Source organism: Sabethes cyaneus, chromosome 3 (assembly GCF_943734655.1).
Source record: "Sabethes cyaneus chromosome 3, idSabCyanKW18_F2, whole genome shotgun sequence".
Taxonomy (NCBI): domain Eukaryota; kingdom Metazoa; phylum Arthropoda; class Insecta; order Diptera; family Culicidae; genus Sabethes; species Sabethes cyaneus.
The window spans coordinates 128679680-128702682 of NC_071355.1; the positions used below are offsets into that span (position 1 = coordinate 128679680).

The 23003-nt window shown below is 38.6% G+C and overlaps 1 protein-coding gene across 1 annotated transcript in view; it reads left to right on the plus strand.

Moving 5' to 3' along the window:
• The window catches only part of LOC128740129 (muscle M-line assembly protein unc-89-like), a 159244-nt gene that overhangs the window by 68997 nt on the left and 67244 nt on the right, over positions 1–23003 (plus strand). The window contains exon 4 of the mRNA XM_053835641.1: positions 6394–6550. Coding sequence (XP_053691616.1) covers positions 6394–6550 — 157 coding nt within the window. The remainder of the gene's footprint in view (positions 1–6393; positions 6551–23003) is intronic.

Below are 23003 nucleotides of genomic sequence, written 5' to 3' on the forward strand. Positions count from 1 at the left end.
TATTTTCTTGATTCAAATAGAATTTCGAAAAATATTTTTAGGTTGTTATAAAAATTTCGTTTGAAACAAATTGGAATTCTTTCGCTCCGTGATAGAAATGAAACCTTTCCCCGAACAACCCCGTTAACGCTGACAAACGAACAGCGTCGCGCGCAGTATCTTACAAGTCGCAAGGACTTGCATAGTGTCGTCGTCCCGTCAGTAAAATGAGTTAGATTCTCGATCCAAGAATCGAACTTTTACCCCGTCAGTAAATCGAACGTTTGCCCTGCTAGGCGCTTGACGGGGTTTGATTAAATTATAGAAAAGCGAAATATATTTTGTAAATTCTTCTCACCGCAATTTCAAGATGGATATCTGAGTGATGTAAAACGCTGCTACAATTTGTCAACAAGTAATATCCTCCTGTTGATATCGTATTTGCCGTACAACGAAATATTACATCAAAACTGTTCTAAAATAACATTTACCCATAACTCAGCAACTATGCTTCGTAAACAACAAGTGTTTATGATAGATTTAAGCTGTCAAAGTACTCACCCATCTATGCCAATGTAATCAATTTACTCGGAATCTGCACTGATAAATCATTGAATCGCACTTTTACCCTCATCGCACTTTTACCCCTCCTTACTCTATTGTGGTGTATAGGATCAAAATACTAATGAGTTGATTTTTCCAAATAAATTTATACAAATTTCATACAAATTTTGCGCATTAATGGATGCTCTTTTCAATCCATAGATACTAGAGCTTGGAAATGTTATATGAAAAATAGGAAGTAAACGTTGCATGGTAGTAACTTTGTAAGATTTGTTTTCGTTAGTGACATTTTAAAGGACAGATATCTTATGTCATGCATCATGTTTTAATAAATAAATCAAAAATGACAAGCACTGGAAATCATATCGATCATATTTCTCATACTCAAGCATGTTTATGGAGCAGTTTTTGCACTACTTTTCGACCTCATCTTTCTCATCTTTCCTAACCCTCTAACATTGTAAAAACGATGTGAACAAGTTAAAAAAACTATCTTTTCAAGAAGCTCAAGTTTTGATTTTCGTGCAAAAATAATTATCTGAAGGAGCGCCAGCTAAGAAAAAGTTCAATTTCTCTTTTTCATGTATAATGTTATTATTCAGTTATTTTTTCTAATTCAGATATATTGCAAAATTGAAGCCAGGCAAACTAATAGTAAAATTTTGAGATTAATCATTTTGTTGTAGATATCCTTTTTCTTCAAAAGCGAAGTATAATAATAATTTTTCTGAACTCTTGTTTTTCAAAGATGCTAACTTTTGAACGCATGGTATTATGTAATATCAAAATATCAAAAAAAATCTACCCTTTGGGTTAAAACCACTCAAAAAAAATATCAAAATATCTGCTATGAACACATATTTCATATTGTCAGTTCAAAACAAGTTTCGTATGTGGCTCTGAAACCCGAAAGTTAAGGCCGACCGATTATAAAACTAAATAAGGTGTTCATCAAATAACATAAATGACGCTTACAAGTATTTACGCACCCAAGGAAAGAAAATAGAATTATTCTACGCAATATGTTGTGAATTTTACTGGCAAATAAGGATTTTGAGGAATACGGAACGGATATTTAAAACTATAGTCAAGTTAATTATAGATGTTCCTGAAAAATTAAATAATGATTATTGTGGCAGTAGAAAGGCTAGGTCACGCCGCTAGGTGGATTAATTCGGGTTTTTTGTATTCTCTTTTGCTGCTTTGCGTCCGTAAGCCAAACATACAGCTTTCCCCCAAACAACAGGGTTTCAAATAAGAAGGTTCCCAATACAGCTTATTCTTTATCACTTCTCCATGCTATTTCAACTATAACTGTAAGCAATAAGCGGCTAATGCATGTCATTTCTACACAACATTTTGTGTGAATGGTCGGCTAATATTCTGGCTAGTCTCGACACTTATAAGATAGGCACTGCCGGTACAGAAACAGTACAGAGCGATGGTATTGGTTATGAGTCTGACATGGCATTGCATGCTGGTAAATGTAATAGAAAAAGTGTAACCGTTTCGGTCCCTGGAGTGAAGTGAAAAACCAGTGGAAAGAAAAACACATGTTTCAATGAGAAGACTGAATGAATGAGAAGTGAAAATTTATTGAGCAAAAGTGTACATCATCCCATGCAAAGTGTTTGTCGGTAGAATTCGACCGAGAATGTACCATTCGGAATGAATACGATCCCGTCGTTTAACCAGTTCCTATTCCGCATGGGTGATGTGGCGTACAATATTGTACCCTGAAGAAGCCAGTTTCCGAAGTGCAGTGAAAACTCCAATTAAGAAAATGACCGACGAAGAGGCCAAGCTGCTTGAGCATAAGCGCGGGCAAGTGAAGGCTAAAGTAACCCGCATTAGGAATAGCCTGAAGACAGCCGAAGAAAATCCTGCTACGGTAACACCCAAGCAACAATGTGAGTTTTATTGTACTCTTATGGTTGTCTTCAAGACCAATTTTGATCTTAAATGCCATCATAAGAGTGTAATAAAACCCAAATTGTTACTTGGGCACTGCCGCAGCTCCGAGTGCATTCACGGAATCTTGAGGTTCACTACCGTGAATTCAATGATGTCCACGATACCATCATAAGAGTGTGTGCCGCCAACTAAAGAGATTCCCAAGAGAAGAAGTACGAAGAGTTTGAAGTGCTTTACAACGAAACTTGCCTTGTGATTGAATCGTTGAAGGATGGATTGTCACGCAACTAAGCCGTCGCCGCTCCTCAGCCGGAAGTACCGCAGCAAGCCCAGCTGGTGGTGCAGCACCAGTCATTAAGGGCCCCATTACCGACGTTCGAAGGTAAATACGAAAATTGGCCACGATTCAAAGCAATGTTTCAGGATTTCATGAGTCGCTCGTCGGATTGCGATGCCACCAAACTTTACCACCTGGAGAAGTCGCTGGTGGGCGATGCTGCTGGGGTTATAGACTCCCAAACGATCCAGGACAATAACTATGCTCAGGTGCGGGCGACCCCAGAGCAGCGATATGAGAATGAACGCCTAATAATAGATCTGCACATCTGTGGTTTGCTTAACCTCCGACACATGGTAAAGAAATCATCAAAGGAACTTCGTTTGCTGCTCGATGAGTGCTGCCTTCAAGGTGTATCGCAATTATTCGTCATAAAAGTTCTCACATTCGCCTTGGACAAAGAGGCAAGAGAACACTGGGAGTCTACATTAGACCACGGCGAGCTTCCAACGTATGGAGACACCATTGAGTGTCTAAAGAGTCGGTGTCTTGTCAAAAAAGCACAATACCTGATAAACTGTACTACCGGTAACATTTACTATACTTACAAATCTAATAGCAAATATCTCAAATTGTGTATAATTTTGTATTAGATTTGTAAGTATAGTAAATGTTACCGGTAGTTCAGTTTACTATACCAAATCTATCAAATTACACTAGCAAAATTGGCAATTTCAACAAACTTGCGAAATAACCTCGTTTATTTGTCAGCGAACATTTGCAGTATTTGCATAATTTCTGTTTCTAAATCCGAAATGTTCAATGTTCAAATGTTGTTTTTCAAATTGTAACGCGGACTTCAGCATGAATTTTCACTTATTGTTCACTTTTAAGGCAAATCCTAATTTTCCAGTGAACGTTTTAGCGACCATGTCGAGTCGTGAGCGGCCTATTTAGTTGAAGATTGCTGATATTCCATTTCATTTTGATCTGTTACAAATTAAAAACATTTGCATTTCCAGTGACCAATTTCAGGTAAGCTTTGAATTTTCTCCCGGTAAACCATCCAATGGCCAAATTGACTCAGAAATAGTCGAAATATACTTCTTGTGTAGTCAAATTACACTCAAAATATTCACGATATATTCTGAATTTTCCGGAGGACCACCTTACGCCTTCCTAAGGTCACTTATTTATTACTTTTTTTAAAAATTTTATCAATTACCCGACCTTAGTTACTACAAAAATATTTTACCAATTTTAACCAACTTTACCAATACGAAAATTTCAACGGATGTTCCGGAACCTCCAGCAGGCCAACCCGTAACTTTGTGGTTTCCGTATAACACTTAGAGAGTCAACTATTATATGCCCTACAACTTCTTAAAAGACACCACGGTCGTATTTGTTCAAAATCGCTCAAAATTCGAGTTTAGCCCCAATAACCTCAATATCCATATGCTACGTGTATTTGTTATGCGCGTAAAACCGCGTTATAGAAATATCGTGGTACCCGCGCTATAGAAATCCGCGTTCTAGAAATCCGCGTTATACAAATCTCTACTATATTCATATTCATATATTCAATAATCTGTAGGCAACAGACATGTGACCACCTTCCAAGGGCGAAATTACTAGTTTGAGCTGACTGAAAGTTAGCAAGACTTGCTATGTTTATACGGCTGTTATTTTGTTATTTGTAACATCTAAACTGTGTGCAAAACAGGCCGATTAAATTTTTCTCAATCTTTGTTTCTTTGCATTCAAGTTGATACCTTAAACTTAACTGTCCCTAGAATCGATAGAAGAGTGCGTTGCGTTTTCGAAACGCTGGTAGGAAATAGGCTATGAATCTTTGATATGTGTTCATAAAACATGAAGAAATCTACTGTGTTACCTGACTCACTGCGAAATGCGTTGTATTCGCGGTATCGTGTTGGTTCGAAAGGTTTCGAAAAATATCGCCCTTGTATCGAAAATATCGTTAATTTTGATCACTAAAAATAACGTACTTAAACGTTATATTTCATGTGCCAGTAGTACGCAATAATTGTATTGTGAAACTGAATTGTTATTTATTCAACTTTTTACAAATTAAATGCAATAACAAAAGCACAACTTACAAAAAATCGTTTGTTATCGATATTAACTGCATATGCGTTTTAAACGAATAAAGCGCATGGTTACGTTTTATTTCAATAATACGCATATTCGCAGTGAGTCAGGTAAAACAGTAGCTTTAGTTTTCAGAATCTCGCATAAGCCATGCTAAAGGATTAAAAACTAAAGCCAGAAATCGCTCAAATAACCTAAATAAATTCGAGTTTTGAGGGTCAAGGAAAAATATTAGATGCATCAGAGAAAATCAGGGAAAGTCTGGGAATTTTATTTTTGGATTTGAGTCGACACCCTGGAACCGCAGATATGAGTCGGGAAGACACCGGAAACTTCAGAATCAAGATACAATGCATGGCGTATCTCTTGCATTTGTCTGATTTTTGGTGTCTGTCAGACTACCACCTAAGCCGCAGACTACCAACCTAAGCGCCACTTTTTCGGACAGCAAACAAGAAAATCAAGATTCATTGCCATATAGCTCCATGTAGATGAGCAATGTTCAACCTATATTAAATAGAAACATTTTTGCTACGTTTTCAGCTTAAAAACTGAGACCAAATACTTTAAAAAGTCGTAAATGTAAAATTTGGGATACATGTTGAGGCACCAGTTTTCGCCATTTTCGAGCTTTAGTTTTCGCCACCCCCAAAAGCATCGTTTGCATCTTGTTCTACTGTTTTACCTGACTCACTGCGAATATGCGTATTATTGAAATAAAACGTAACCATGCGCTTTATTCGTTTAAAACGCATATGCAGTTAATATCGATAACAAACGATTTTTTGTAAGTTGTGCTTTTGTTATTGCATTTAATTTGTAAAAAGTTGAATAAATAACAATTCAGTTTCACAATACAATTATTGCGTACTACTGGCACATGAAATATAACGTTTAAGTACGTTATTTTTAGTGATCAAAATTAACGATATTTTCGATACAAGGGCGATATTTTTCGAAACCTTTCGAACCAACACGATACCGCGAATACAACGCATTTCGCAGTGAGTCAGGTAACACAGTAGTCTGAAAATTCATTTATGTTTATATTTTTTCCGAAAAATAGAATAAATTTTTAGTTTAATAGTGAAAACAGAATGGATTTCTGTTGAGAAACAATCGCATTACTGGTTCCCGTGATGAGCTCAGAAACGGTCCTTTGAAATTCGCCAATAATGGCGAAAAGTGAATCACGTTCAACTCATCTCAATCTAACGACTCCAACTAAAAATAATGCCAATTTGATTTATATAACCATTAAGGTTTTTGAGTTGTATTATATTGATTCAGTACATAACTATTTTTAAATTATTAAACATGTTATGCTAATTATTAAATTCTAAATATCAAGAAACTACTTGTGAACTGCTAAAGTGGCGAAAACTGATGCCGTTACCCTATTTCCACATTTTGAACATTTCATCCCGACTTGCAAAAACGTTTACGTTTGGTACATAACCATTTTGCTTGACATTTTATCTGTTATAAATGCATTGACAATTAAAGCTTTCGATATATTTATAAAACAATGTTTTTTATTACAGATTATTACGATATTAGAGTTAATGACCTTGTTGTGGAGGTGCAAGTACGTGGATTACCAACCCCAACATTGACATGGGAACGTGACGGAAGAGAGATTAAAAGTGGTATGGATAGAATTATCATTGCACGTGAAAAAGATGATGTCTATAGATTAAGGTAGGTAATTTTCGTTTAATTTGAAAATGGGAGAATTGTTTTTATTAATATGTAAACCATGGGCGTAGCCACGAGGGGAGAAGTTTGATTCAAACAACCCCCCCCCCCCCCCCCCCTCTGTAGAAAGTAGCATGTACGTGTTTGGATTTCTACTTCCACTTCTGTTCTGTGGTACAGGGGCTAGTTGTCGTTATCACCAGCATAGAACCGAGGTGGCTCGTGCTGTTTCAAGTAGCCATCTCTATTCAACTCGATCTAGGGTTACTCATCAATTTTTCAAGCATCTCAGAAACCGCCAGCCGCTTTCGACCTGGTCGAGTCATCTCGATCGCTGAGCCCCTCTGTTCTGGGTTTCAGTGGAGTCGTTGAACCGTATGTAATGCGTATTCTCTTTCTCTTTTCTGCACATGCGTTTGATAGGCCGCTTGCTTGATTAGAATGACACTGACAGAAGATAATTGTCATTCCAATTTAAACAGTGTCGCCACTCTATATAAAGTCACTCTAACGATGGTATTTCCTCATCACGCAAGGGCACGTAAAGGCCGTATCCCAATAGCCGTTGCTGTTCCACTGCAGCGGTCCAGTAGGGTAAGGTGGTGCAGAATGCACCGCTTTAGCAAAACATCATTTCGCAGAGCAACGGCGTGTTTGTTCCACGTTTTTCAACCTCTAGAAGACTTTGGGATCTTTTTTACACTTACTCCTGGTGAAATTTCATAACAAAAACCAGTATTTTTTGTTATTTTTGATGATTTTTGGCAAGAGTCAAAATCATTATGTGAGGCAGAACGCCAAAGCCCGTGGACAAAACGCATCATGTTTGCCCAGCTAGGCATTAAAGGCAACCAAAAAATGTACCACTCAATCACGTGTTGTATAAACTCCTAAAACTAGGCTGCCGCAATGGCGGAAGCGTTCGTTATAGCGTTTGTTAAAAATGCTTGTTTGCTGGGATACAATGGGTTCATATCTCAACATAATTGGCAATAAAATTTAATCATCTACTTTTTTCCAACTGATGTGTGATGAAATATTGTAAGTTAAACAATGTACAATTAGGTTTAAGGCAAATTCTAAGTCCTATACAATACATAATATTGCTACATTTTTAATAAATAATCGGAAACAAAAGATGTACTGCAAATTAAAAATATTTTATAACTGTTCGATCCCGCTGTGATATGAAAAATATGCATAGTTAATGTCGTTTTTGTGATGAATCATCGAGTATGACAGTATATCAATTAGATAGATTGTATTTATTATGAAATTTGCACACCGACTAGTGGTAAAAGCTTAAGAGAAAACCGTGATTTCTTACATGTGGAATGAGATCGCGGATAATCGCTTGATTTTATTGGATGGGGCTATGTTTGATGCTTTTACATTCTACACAATTATGAATTAGCGTGTTTTACACCAAAATAAAATGCGCATTCATAATTTTACCAAATAGTTTCGTCGTTCGATCATTCCGGCTCTCGCTTGGTTTGCATCCCAGCTAAATCTGCTTCCAATCAGAATTTGTGTCATCCTGCACCAGTCGCCGCTACTCATCAAAAACAATTTAATTCAAATTGTCGCATATTATTTGTACCGTACTTTGGCCATTGGCTTCAATAAAGGAGGGTCTACTGCTGTTGTTTTTATTCCAACATTGGACAAACCTGATCACCTACCACCGCATCTATACTTCTCGTTCACACATTATAACATCGCATCGATTATTTTCTTCGTTTGTCGTCATACCGCCATTCACTCGCACATCGCTCATCGCTACGTACAGCAGCCGATCATCTGCACACGCTAAATGTTCACAGCTTTACATCCAGACGGTTAATCATCTATCAGCAAGGCTTAAAAAGGTACCATTTTAAGCTTTCCTTCAGCAGTCAACATCGCCGGACACAAAAAGGTGTAGTCGCAAGTTTCGCCCAATAGTTAGAGATACATAACAAATTAGTCTCAGTGCTAAAGCAGTATAGTCCACTCGCACTCTTTCAATTTGTAAGCATCAGTAGCGCCATCTGTTTTCGAGCACCATAAGCTAACTGATAGTGACCCTTTGCTTGCCACGTCAGTTTTTTTTATTAATCATGTCAGGTGTTTGCGAGAGCTGCGCGAATAATATTGAGGCGGGAAAAAATTCTATGAAGTGTGGAGGTTTTTGTTCTGCCGTATTTTGCGCTAAATGTTGTGGGCTGAATGACGAAATTTTTGCAGCTGTTGTCAAAAAGTCGAATCTTTTCTGGATGTGCAACACTTGTAAAAATATTATGGATAAAGCTCGCTTCCGCAATGCATTAGTCTCAGTAGAAAAAGCTAATTCAGAGTTGATTGCTGAGATTAAGGATCAAATTCGCAAAGATATTTTGCAGGATATCAAAGATGAAATTCGAACAAATTTCAAAACTCTCGGATTTGGTCCCACCGGTGAATTCTTAGACCAATTTCCCGAACAATTCGCGTGTCGCAATGACCAGGTGTCGTGTGATAGTTTTGCGGCAACAACAAAAACAATCTGTTTTAATACACCTCAGATTAAACCTCTTTCTATTTACTACCAGAACGTCCGAGGATTGCGAACGAAAACAAACGATCTCTTTCTTGCACTTTCATCATCTGATTATGACGTCATAGCTTTCACTGAAACATGGCTCCGCAGCGACGTATCCTCATCCGAATTATCTTCAGAGTACAACTTCTACAGACGTGATCGAAATAGCTCGACTAGTAGCTCCTCACGTGGAGGAGGTGTTCTAATTGCAGTTAAAAAAGGCCTCAAAAGTAGTCTGGTATCTCTCCCTGGCGATAATCGATTGGAACAAGTTGCAGTTTGTCTAGAATTGCCGAAACAGTCAGTTTATATTTGTTGCGTCTATATTAAGCCTAACTCCGATCCTTCTATTTACAATGAACATTGCGCATGTGTTCAAAGGCTTACTGATCTCACAAAAACTACTGACTCCGTAGTCTTGCTCGGCGATTTCAATTTGCCGAATCTTATATGGAACTTTGACTCCGACATAAATAGCTATCTGCCGACGAACGTATCCTCAGAACAGGAAACCACTCTAACGGAATCGTTGTTAGGAAATGGACTTATGCAAATTTTCAACTTGACCAACCAAAATGATAGACTGCTTGACTTGGCGTTTGTTGAGCAACTCGTCTTGCTGTGAAATCATTGAGCCACCATCTCCTATTCTTGGAATTGACGCACACCACAGACCATTCATTCTACTACTCGACGTTCAAAACTCCGTTTACGAAAAATCACTTGACGCGTGGCAACATGATTTCTCCCGATGTGACTTCGACATAATTAATGAAGCTATAGCAAGTATTAATTGGCGCAGTCTTCTAGCGCAATGTTCCACTGATGAGGCAGTTCAACGTTTTTACAGAACAATCAATCTCTTGATTGATGAGCACGTTCCGGTTAAAAAACAACGCAAAATGTCCACCAATCATCAACCGTGGTGGAATTCAGAATTGAACCATTCTCGCAACCGTCTACGGAAAGCTCGCAAACGCTTTTTTAAAGATAAATCAGACCGTAATAAACAGTCTCTTCGTCAAATTGAGCAACAGTACGAAGTACAACGGAATGCCAGTTACCGAGAATACATAAATAGAATTGAGTCCCAGGTGAAACGAGATCCATCGTCCTTCTGGAATTTTGCTCAAAGTTGTAGGCAATCAAGTGGAATCCCGTCAAGTGTCTTCTATAAGGATAGTAAAGTATCTGAAGCTGAAGATTCTGCGAATTTGTTTGCTGATTTCTTTAAAACTGTATACTGCAACGACCCCCCGGCTATTCAAAGCGAAGCAATTAGCAATATACAAATGCTTAACTTGTTTCTTCCTTCGTTAACACTATCGACAAACGAAGTGTCTATCGCACTTGCCGCAGTGGACTCTTCTAAAGGTCCGGGACCTGATGGACTACCTCCATTATTCTTGAAACATTCTGCCAAAGCGTTAGCATTGCCATTAACGATGATTTTTAATAACTCTCTCAGTAGCGGAGTCTTTCCACAGGCATGGAAACACGCTTCTATTAAACCAATTCATAAATGCGGCAGCACGAACAACGTTGAAAATTACAGAGGTATCTCAATTCTAAACAGCATCTCAAAAGTCTTTGAGAAGATTGTTCACCATTCGTTATACTCAGCTGTCCGCTATGTAATAACTGCCCGGGTAGAAATGCATAACAAATATTAATGTAAAAACATTACGGTTACTACGAATTTTACTGTTTACAACACATTATGCTGAAACTTCACTGTACCGTTCTTAGAAAATTTTTCATATTAATGTAAAAACTTTACGATTACAATGAATTTTACTGTTTACAACACTTTATGCTGTAACTTCACTGTACCGTTCTTGGAAATTTTTTCATATAATTCGGCAACAATGCAAATTGTTTCGAAGCAGGAAATAATCTATCTAAGGTCCAATCCTTGGCAGGTTGAGTTATTTGTATACACAAATTATGTCTCTTCCTCCGTCTACTGTAGAAACCGACGAGCCAGAAGTTTAATCTAATTCGTTTTACTGACGGGACGACGACACTATGCAGGCGCTTGCGACATACTTGTTCGTCTGTCAACATATTAGCCGCGATTCTTAACGCGGGTGTTCGGGGAAAGACTCCGTTCCTATGGAATAGACCAACCTCGTTGTGTACGTCTTGTCATCGAATGAGGTGTCAGGCATATAATTAAGTTTTTATAACGGTAGATGTTCACCTTTATTCTTGTTTAAGGCCGGATCCTGCATTCGTATGAATAGTTTGCTTCGAACGAATCGGGAAGCACTATTCTCATATTCGTATGAGCAAAAGGAAGGGGTGTTCGAACGTTCGAATTGATTCGAACGAAAACAAGAATACGAATCGGTTTAACTTTCGAATGAATGTCATTCGAACGAAAACAAGAATAAGGGTGTTTACAATTGACAAAGGGAACGATAGAAGACAGTAATGAGACAAAGAGTCGATAGGATCTAACAGATTGAGATAAGGCGTGAATGGGAAAGAGCGGAATTTGTTTATGTAGGTGTACTGTACTGACTTCTAATACTTTCCTAATATGAGCGATGAATGCGGCTCGAAAATCATAATAGTTCGAAGCCTATCAAATTCATTGTCATCATATCTTTTCATGACTCAGTCATGACTATCAACATGGATTTGTAAGGAACCGATCAACCGTCTCAAACCTGATGAGTTTCGTAACCAATATGTTAAAACGCATAGAGAAACGTCAACAGATAGATGCAATATATGTAGACTTCTCCAAGGCATCCCGAATAAAAAAGTATAGCGAAAAAACATTAAATTTCACTGTTACAAACATTGAAAAACTTCGAAAAACCACATTGAAACAGTGATAAACTTTGTAAAAGTTACACTGAAGTTACCGTGAATACCGCTGTTTTCACAGTAAATTTTAATGGAAACCGCCAATTTTACAGCGAATAAGGGGGTGATTAAGTGATGTAACACTAAATTTTTCGGTTTTTTCCCATACAAATAAAAACCAAAAACAGTAAAATTTGTGGTACATTCACTATAAGTTTTACACTGTTTTACAACGAAGTTACAATGAAATTTAAGGTGAGTTCTGCAAAAAAAATTGTAGGTTTTCGGATTATTAGGACAAAATAAAACCGGCTGATTAATTACGGTATTTCATGTTTTTGAAAAGATATGATGACAATGAATTTGATAGGCTTCGAACTATTATGATTTTCGAGCCGCATTCATCGCTCATATTAGGAAAGTATTAGAAGTCAGTACAGTACACCTACATAAACAAATTCCGCTCTTTCCCATTCACGCCTTATCTCAATCTGTTAGATCCTATCGACTCTTTGTCTCATTACTGTCTTCTATCGTTCCCTTTGTCAATTGTAAACACCCTTATTCTTGTTTTCGTTCGAATGACATTCATTCGAAAGTTAAACCGATTCGTATTCTTGTTTTCGTTCGAATCAATTCGAACGTTCGAACACCCCTTCCTTTTGCTCATACGAATATGAGAATAGTGCTTCCCGATTCGTTCGAAGCAAACTATTCATACGAATGCAGGATCCGGCCTTAAACAAGAATAAAGGTGAACATCTACCGTTATAAAAACTTAATTATATGCCTGACACCTCATTCGATGACAAGACGTACACAACGAGGTTGGTCTATTCCATAGGAACGGAGTCTTTCCCCGAACACCCGCGTTAAGAATCGCGGCTAATATGTTGACAGACGAACAAGTATGTCGCAAGCGCCTGCATAGTGTCGTCGTCCCGTCAGTAAAACGAATTAGATTAAACTTCTGGCTCGTCGGTTTCTACAGTAGACGGAGGAAGAGACACAATTTGTGTCTACAAATAACTCAACCTGCCAAGGATTGGACCTTAGATAGATTATTTCCTGCTTCGAAACAATTTGCATTGTTGCCGAATTATATGAAAATTTTTCCAAGAACGGTACAGTGAAGTTACAGCATAAAGTGTTGGAGACAGTAAAATTCATTGTAATCGTAAAGTTTTTACATTAATATGAAAAATTTTCTAAGAACGGTACAGTGAAGTTACAGCATAATGTGTTGTAAACAGTAAAATTCATAGTAACAGTAATGTTTTTACATTAATATTCGTTATGCATTTCTACCCGGGATTCGACAAGGTACCGCATTTATTAGCAATTGAAAAGTTGAAGCGCATTGGCTTACCGGAATGGATAACCAACTGGCTGTTATCTTATTTAATCGGTCGCACTGCTTTCGTGAACATGAATGGAACTAAATCGTACTGTTTTGATATACCCTCTGGAGTACCACAAGGCAGTATTCTGGGCCCATTGATTTTTGTACTTTTCATAAACGATATCTGTGATAGCCTAGAGTCCGAAAAGTTACTATATGCCGATGATCTTAAAATTTTCCGTACTGTCACAACTGCTCTCGATCGCGACGCTTTACAACGTGATGTGAATAGCCTTTTGCACTGGTGCCTCATAAACGGGATGGAGGTAAATGCATCAAAATGTTCCGTCATAACTTTCTCCCGCCTTCGTAACCCTCAACATTTCGAATATCTAATGAACGCACGCGAAATGAAACGTTGTAGCTCTGTCAAAGATCTGGGAGTCATGCTTGACTGCAAGCTAAAGTTCGACGAGCACATTAGCATAATATCGTCAAAAGCGTATGCTGTACTCGGCTTCATTCGACGAACCACTTCGGATTTTAATGATATCTACGCTTTAAAAACGCTTTACTGCACCTTAGTTCGAAGTATTTTGGAATACGCAGCGCCGGTGTGGGCACCGTATCACACAGGGAAAATTAATAAAATTGAAAGAGTACAACGTTGTTTCATACGTTTTGCCCTGCGTCGTTTGCCTTGGCAGGACCCTATACGCCTTCCGGCTTACGAAAATCGTTGTCAGTTGATAAAACTTAGTCCGCTTGCCCAAAGAAGACGAACGTCACAGAGATTGCTTGTTTACGATCTACTAATAGGAATTATCGATAACAGTTATCTCTTAGAAGAAATAAATCTGCACGTGCCTCGTCGAATTCTGCGGAATCGAACGTTTCTCTGGACTCCAGCTCATCGAACCCAATATGGCCAGAAAAATCCTTTACATTATTGCTGTACATTATTTAACGAGGTAAATCATGTGTTCGATTTTAATGTTAGCAAAACTAGATTTAAAAGTTTGATTGCAAATGTAAATTAGTTTTAAGATACAATTAGTCTGTACTGCCTTGCGCCGAAGACTGTAGAACAATAAATTAAATTAGTTTCCGCGTTTTTAAGCAATTAATAGCATGGGCCATCCTACCCCCCCGGTGCGTTCTGGACAGTCTTACCCTACCTTTCCGCTTTCAATCACATTTGCACGACCGTTATCACCCATTTCTCTTTATTCGCTACACGTTTGACATCGTTATCGTTTGATCAGAGCGATTGACGACAGAGCGCATAAGTTTGAGTAAACTTATGATCAGAGTTGCCAAATGCGCAGAAAATTCTATATTTTATTCATGCTGATACATGAAGAATGCATTCATGCAAGGAAGATTGAGTACTGCATTTGCGTTTCGCGATTAACTGACAATGATCGACAAATTCACAAATAAAGCGTATCCTATATCAAATTACATCACGGATAAAACGGTGTACAAAATTACCCATTGGCTATTTTCTATTGAAAACTTGGGTATAAAAAGTTTAGATTGTATTGTTTGCACTGTATTTTTTCGCTGTCAGTATTTCGTAAATTGGAAAAATTGGCATCACCAGGAAAGCAACGTCGCGAATTGATTTTGCGCTAGCACCTCAACTCTCTCATGGACACTGGAAAACAACAAGGAATCGTGCAGTCAACGGTGAGTCATCTGATTAAACGTTACTACGAAACTCTGAGCATCAAAGGGAAGGAGAAATATGGTCAGAATAGATGTTCTATTAGTGAGCAGGATTACAAGCGTGTCGTTAAAGCGTTCAAGCGAAAACCCAGGGATATGGCCAAAAAGTTAAATCTGTCCAAGTCTTTCGTTCATAGAGCCAAGGACTGGGAGGGACTGCATACGTACAAAGTGCAGAAGGCTCTAAATCGTGACGAACGGCAAAATACGGTGGAAATTCACGGACCCGGAAACTGTACATCCAGATGCTAACGAAGCCTTATTGTTCTATCATGGATGATGAGACTTACGTTAAGGCGGACTTCCGGCAGCTTCCGGGGCTACTGTGTTTCACCGCCCAGCAAGTTTGATGTTCCGGAAGAAGTAAGGAAGCAGAAACTTTAAGAGTTTGCCAAGAAATATGATTTGGCTACTGTTTTACCTGACTCACTGCGAATATGCGCATTATTGAAATAAAACGTAACCATGCGCTTTATTCGTTTAAAACGCATATGCAGTTAATATCGATAACAAACGATTTTTTGTAAGTTGTGCTTTTGTTATTGCATTTAATTTGTAAAAAGTTGAATAAATAACAATTCAGTTTCACAATACAATTATTGCGTACTACTGGCACATGAAATATAACGTTTAAGTACGTTATTTTTAGTGATCAAAATTAACGATATTTTCGATACAAGGGCGATATTTTTCGAAACCTTTCGAACCAACACGATACCGCGAATACAACGCATTTCGCAGTGAGTCAGGTAACACAGTAGCAATCTGCTAATGTAGCAAACGAAGTGCGCAGTTCGTTACTGCCGGGACTGTAAACGGACAGATCAACCTCAAGAAGTGTCTACAGAAGCGTCTGTTCCTCTATTGAAGAAACAAGAGGGCCCTGTGATCTTCCGGCCGGATCTAGCTTAGTGCCACTATTCCAAGGATACCCTAGAGTGATACGAAGCCAACGGAGTCACTTTCGTAGCCAAGTACCGCATCGAAACTTAGGCTTATCGAAAAATACTGGGTTATTATGAAGCAGGCACTACGGAAGCATCCCAAGCAGGTCAAATCTGAACAAGTCATGAAGAAAAAGTGGGTTTCTGTGTAGAAGAAGCTGCAGCCAGATCTTACACAGAACCTTATGAGTGGTAACTAAGGTAAGGTGCGGCATACGGTTATGGTACTGAAGTTGAATGAAATAAATATGCCAAAAACTTACTAATGAGCTATATTTTATTGTCTGAAAGTTTGAAAAGAAGCGGTAAACTAGGTGATTATCTACTGCATTTTTTCCATGATGCAATTTGATGTGGGACACCCTTTAAAACAATAATATTCGTAAGGAAATTAATCTTTCTTCAGGTTTTTGACTTAATCATAAACGAAAACTAAGCGAAATTCGTTCAAAATTAAAATCAGAATGCTGATTATATAGTTATTTTATTCGGTGTAACTAGGAGATCCAGAGACATCAAAGGTAATATCAGCATGGTGAATGAATAGTTTAAAGTCAAAAGGTATAAGTTTGCTTTCGCACGTTTGCGGTATTAATCGGGTGACTGCCATGATGTCATATTTACGTTGCTCACATAAAAACCCAAATTAATCCACCTAGCGGCGTGACCTAGCCTTTCTAGTGCCAAAATAATTATTGTTTAATTTATCAGGATCATCTATAATTAACTACTATATTTTTAAATATCCGTTCCGTACTCCTCAAAATCCTGATGAACACCTTATTTAGTTTAATAATATTTACGTGATTTATAGAAACATAATGTAAACACAACAGATAATTTTTGCAGACTTGAATAAATATATATAGAAAATTAGAAATTAACCCTCTAACGGATCTACAGATGGTCTTAACTTTTGAGCTTCAAAGACACATACGAAGCTTGTTTTGTGTTCATAACAGATTTATTGATATTTTGATATTAATACCATGCGTTCTAAAGTTAGCATCTTTCAAAAACAAAAGTTCAGAAAAATTATTCAGATAATAATTTTTGCATGAAAATCAAAACAGATAGGAGGATTGGCCGTTCAGGCTTTAAATACAGTGGACGATTTGCTTTATTTTACCACGAAATACAAAACGAACTAAACAGCTTTAATAATTACCACTTCACGGTTGAAGTAGAAGTGAAAAGACAGCTACCATTTTTAGACATGTTAATTACCAGAAATAGCAATCAGACTTTCGGTACAGAATGGTACAAAAAACCGATAGCTTTCGGACGTTTTATTAATTTCCAGTCAATGCATCCAATGTATCAAAACATCAACTCAGCGCACAACTTGATATCAAGAGTCAACAAGTTAACAACAACAAGAACTCAAACAGAAATAAACAAGACAACAATAGAAGAGCTGAAGCAAAATGACTACCCGATACGACTCATACTTACTTACTTAATTGGCCTAACGTCTTACGACAAGGCCTGCGCAGCATAATTTCTCCATCTATTTCGGTCCATGGCAGCTGGTCTCCAGTTCCGCGGGCACCCAGTGCTCGCCAGATCTCGCTCCACCTGGTCTTGCCATCTTGGTCGCTGTGCGCCTCTTCGTCTTGTTCCTACCGGATTTGATGCGAAAACCATTTTTGCAGGATAGTTGTCCGGCATTCTAGCAACATGTCCTGCCCAACGTATCCGTCCAGCTTTAGCCACTTTCTGAATACTTGGTTCGCCGAAGAGACGCGCGAGCTCGTGGTTCATTCTTCGCCTCCATACACCGTTCTCTTGCACTATGCCAAAGATGGTTCTTAGCTTCCGCCATTCGAAAACTCCGAGTGCTCGTAGGCTCTCTTCTAACAGTGTCGTTTCGTGCCCATAGATGACAACCGGTCTAATTAGCGTTTTGTACAGTGTGCACTTTGTACGGGGGCTCAAATTGTTCGACCGCAAGTATTTGTGGAGTCCGTAGCAAGCCCGACTTCCACTGATAATACACCTTTTAATATCACGACTGGTATTGTTGTCCTCTATTTCCAGTGAGCCAAGGTATACGAATTCGGCGACTACCTCGAACTCATCTCCGTCGATTACCACGGTACTGCCCAAGCGGGACCTGTCGCGCTCGGTCCTGCCCGCCAGCATATATTTCATTTTAGACGTATTTATCTTCAATCCAATCTTCTCTGCTTCGCGTTTTAGTCTGGTGTACTGATCTTCCACCGCCTCAAATGTTCTGCCGACAGCATTCACGTCGTCAGCAAAGCAGATAAATTGAGTGTATTTATCGAAAATCGTGCCCCGCATTTCGGCTGTTAGAGTCAATAGGATCGTAGCAACTGGCCCTGCAATTGTCCGGCACACTAACAGCTGGCTGCGAAGTATGGCGTATAAAAACAGAAGGTCAAGTTTCGATAACGGAATGTAGCACCTAGGCTTTGCTTTGCTTTGTCCCGCATTTCGATCGCCGCTTGTCTTATAACACCTTCAAGCGCAATGTTGAATAGCAGGCAGGAAAGACCATCTGCTTGTCGAAGTCCCCTGCGAGATTCGAATGGGTCCGACAATGTACCCGAGATTGTCACACAGCACTGGATCCCGTCCATCGTAGCCATGATAAGTCTAGTAAGCTTACCCGTAAAGCCGTTTTCGTCCAAAATTTTCCATAGCTCTTGTCGGTTTACGCTACCATATGCGGCTTTGAAATCGATGAACAGGTGGTGCGTTGAGACTCGGAATTCGCGGCACTTCTGGAGGATCTGCCGCAGGGTGAAGATTTGGTCCGTTGTAGACCGCCCCTCCTTGGTAACTTCCCACAAATCTATTGGCTATTGGCGAAAGTAGATGAAAGATGTCTTGGGACAGCACATGTAGGCGGCATTCAGGATAGTGATCGCTCGGTAGTTCTTACAATCCAGCTTATCACCTTTCTTGTAGATAGGGCAGATAACCCCGTCTTTCCACTCCTCCTTCCACTCCTGACAATCAGTTGATGCAGACAGCCGGCCAACTTGTCCGGGCCCATTTTAATAATTTCCGCTCCAATGCCATCCTTTCCCGCTGCTTTGTTGTTCTTCAGTCGCTGGATGGCTTCTTTAACTTCCCTTATCGATGGGGGTGGCACATCTTTATTGCATGCTACACCAATGTGGTCACTTGCTCCACTATCATGGTCTTCCGCCTGCATGCAATTCAGGTGCTCATCGTAGTGCTGCTTCGCCCTTTCGATCACCGCACGATCGTCAGTCAAGATACTTCAATCTTTATTTCTGCACATTTCGGCCCGCGGTACAAAGCCTTTGCGAGATCCGTTGAGTCTCTGATAGAACTTCCGTGTGTCGTGAAAGCGGTACAGCTGTTCCAGTTCTTCGCACTCCTTCTCCTCTTGCTGGCGCTTCTTCTCCTTGAAGAGTCGGGTTTGCTGCCTCCGCTTCTGTTTGTATCGCTCCACATTCTGACGGGTGGCTCTACGCAGCATTTGTACCCGCGCTGCGTTCTTCTCAGCCAATATCTGCTGGCATTCATCGTCAAACCATTCGTTACGTCGAATCGGTGCCACACGGCCTAGGACGTTATCCGCTACGTTGTTAATGGCTGTTTTCACGGCATTCGAACAGTCCTTAAGAGGGGCTTCATCCAGCTCACCCTCTTCCGGCAGCGTGGTTTCGAGAAATAACGCGAGAGATACGACTCATAAATAGATTAATAAACAGATGTCCTAAAAATGTAATAGGAGACGAAACTCAGAATGATAACATACCATATATAAACGAATTAACACCAAAGATAACAAAACTAATTGAGAAGACTAGTGAATATACAAATATCAAAATAGCATATTACAACAGCTACACAAACGACTGGCTTTACCGCACCACAAAAGAGAAACAGGATAAGTTACAAACACACAACATAATCTACGGAATTAACTGTCAAGAGTGTAATGTACGTTGGACTCACAACCAATAGACTGAAAACGAGATTATCTGGACACAAATCGGATACAAACAAGTTAGACAAAATAACACAGATACAGGACCAAATTGCAAGAGAAATACAACTGCCACAAGTGAAGGAAAAGGCAGCGATGATTACACACTGCGTAAACACCAACCACAGATTCAACCTGGAACAAGCATCAATATTAGATCGAAGCAACAAACCAACACGACTACCCATATTGGAAGTTTGCCACATCATGACGACAGACCACATCAATAAAACACTGGTCAAAAGATGATTGGGATACATCGATCGATACAAGGATACCAATACTACCTTATTATTTTAAGGTTACAACAATCAACAAACGCGCCGACACAGAAGGAATAAATATATGTTACACAGCAATACTAAACACACTAAAACATAAAAATTATAAACCCCTCACACAGACAAATACACTGCACACAAATAGAATATAAACTGCTAACAGGAAATACAATAGGAAAAATCAAGCCAAGAGTTAAGAATATCGTGTCCAAACAACTGCTTCAAATGAGTAAAATTGTGGCACAATTAACATATTTTAGAGATTACAAACGAGTGAGTTCAAAAAAAAATTTTCAAGATTGGTCACGATTAACTAATAAAAGACTCATTCTAGAAGCCCTGAAGAAGATCTAAACCAAAGATCGAAACGTTGCCGTTAACCCATTATGTCCTAGCGTATGATATATCATACCTCGTCTTCAAAACCTGTTTACTGCTGAATTTCAATAGTTGGCATTGTTAATATATCACTACAAGAGAGATAAGACATCAATCTGAAGTGTGTGTGGGATTATCAGTCAGTTTTTGTCATTTCATCTATATTTTCAACAGTGCAAAGTTGTGATAAATGACGGAAAAAAAGTTGAAAAAAATGGCGAAAAAAACTTTGTCTCCAAAACGCATGAAAAAGTCTACATTTAGTGACGAAACATTACCTGACATGTAAATTGATATTTATAAGTACAGTCTATCACAAAATTCGAATCTGAAATTTGTAAACAACTTTGTAATTTGTTTGTTTGAAACTGAGCCTATGAAATATTAAACCTGCGATATTTTGGCCTTGAAACCATTCCAAATGACGAGTTTGCGTTTCCCGACACATTCGAGCCGTAACATAATAGATTATAGAGTTTCACTTCGTTTGGTTTAAATTTAGGTGTACCCGGGTCATAATGGGTTAAACTAAACAAATCGTCCACTGCATTTAAAGACTGAACAGCCAATCCTCCAACCTGTTACTATCACAGTCCAAGAAACTCCTAATAATTGAAATTCAAAACTTAAGCTTCTTTTGAATGTACTTTCATGAAAAAATAGTCATTAGCTTGATCGCAGCGTTTTTACAATGTACCCCATTAGAGCAGCGGTTCCCAAATGGGGGTTCGCGAGCCCCCAGGGGTACGCCAAAACTTTAGTTCGCTTCAGAATAGTATACGGAAATCCGTCAGGGGGTACGCGAACCGAAAAAAGGTTGGGAACCGCTGCATTAGAGGGTTAGGAAAACAAGATGAGATCAAAAAATAATGCAAAAGCTGAGCCATAAACATGCTTGAGAATGGAAAATATGATCGATATGATTTCCAGTGCTTGTCATTTTCGATTTATTTATTAAAATATGATACATGATAAAAGATTTCTGTCTTTTAACGTGTCACTAACGAAAATAAATCATACAAAATGACTACCGTACAACGTTCTCCTTCTATTTTTCGTATATAATTTCTAAGCTCTACTGTGTTGACTGACTCACTGCGCATAGCGTTGTATTCGCGGTATCGTGTTGGTTCGAAAGGTTTCGAAAAATATCGCCCTTGTTTCGAAAATATCGTTGATTTTGATCACTAAAAATAACGTACTTAAACGTTATATTGCAAGTGCTAGTAGTACGCAATAATTGTATTGTGAAACTGAATTGTTATTTATGCAACTTTTTACAAGTTAAATGCAATAACAAAAGCACAACTTATAAAAAATCGGTTGTTATCGATATTAGCTGCATATGCGTTATAAACGAATAAAACGCATGGTGACGTTTTATTTCAATAACACGCATATTCGCAGTGAGTCAGGTAAAACAGTAGTATCTATTGCTTGGAAAGAGCATCTAATTGATGCGCAAAATTTCTTCGAAATTTGTATAAATTTATTTGGAAAAATCAACTCATTAGTATTTTTAATCTTATTTGTTCATTTGTTTATTTGTTTATTTATTTATAATCCATCTGACAATTTGTCTTACTGAATTTTTGTCGGAAGATTTGACCACTGCGACCATTATTATGATCTATTGTGGTAGTCTTAATGAATAGTGTATGATGTAATTATATAATATTTAGTCTTTTCACTCGATTAGCCCATCAAAACATTTACGAATTTTAATGCTTAACTGGTAGAATCAACTACGTGTCCGTCTTACCCACAGTTCCCCTACATTTGATACAGGAAGACAAGTTGATATTTTCTATATGCCCTTTTTTCCATGTGTGGACTCATTACTGCGACCAGTATAGTTGATCTATTGTAATATCGCCCGAGTGTTTGCTGTATGACCTGCACTGCATTTCTTTCAGCTATAATCGCTTTTGATTATATGGACATCCTCAGTTGGGTGAAATGGATCCAAATTTAGCATCATCATTGTTTTACCTGTATTTTCTTCCTGTGAGATGCAGCACAGTTGTACCAAGCAGGAAAGCCGTATGTCATCGATGGTTTGAACACCGTTTTGTACAATAACAGTTTCGAGTTTTTGTCGAGATGCGATCGCCGGTTGATAAGCGGATAGAGGGTTCTCGTGAGTTTATCGCACTTGGTTAAGGTGTTATTGATGTGTGTGGCAAAATTTAGCTTTCGATCTAGCGTTAGGCCTAGGTACTTCTCATCGTTCGACCATGGAACTGGTTGCCCGCACACGGTGATCTGACTTTGAGGAAGGTTTCGTGGACTACGTTTCCGTGTGAAGAAAATTGCTTGCGATTTGCTAGCGTTAGTTTTGATTTTCCATCGCTTTTGGTAGACTTCTATAGCATTTTGGGCAGCTTGCAATTTGGTGATAATTGTCGC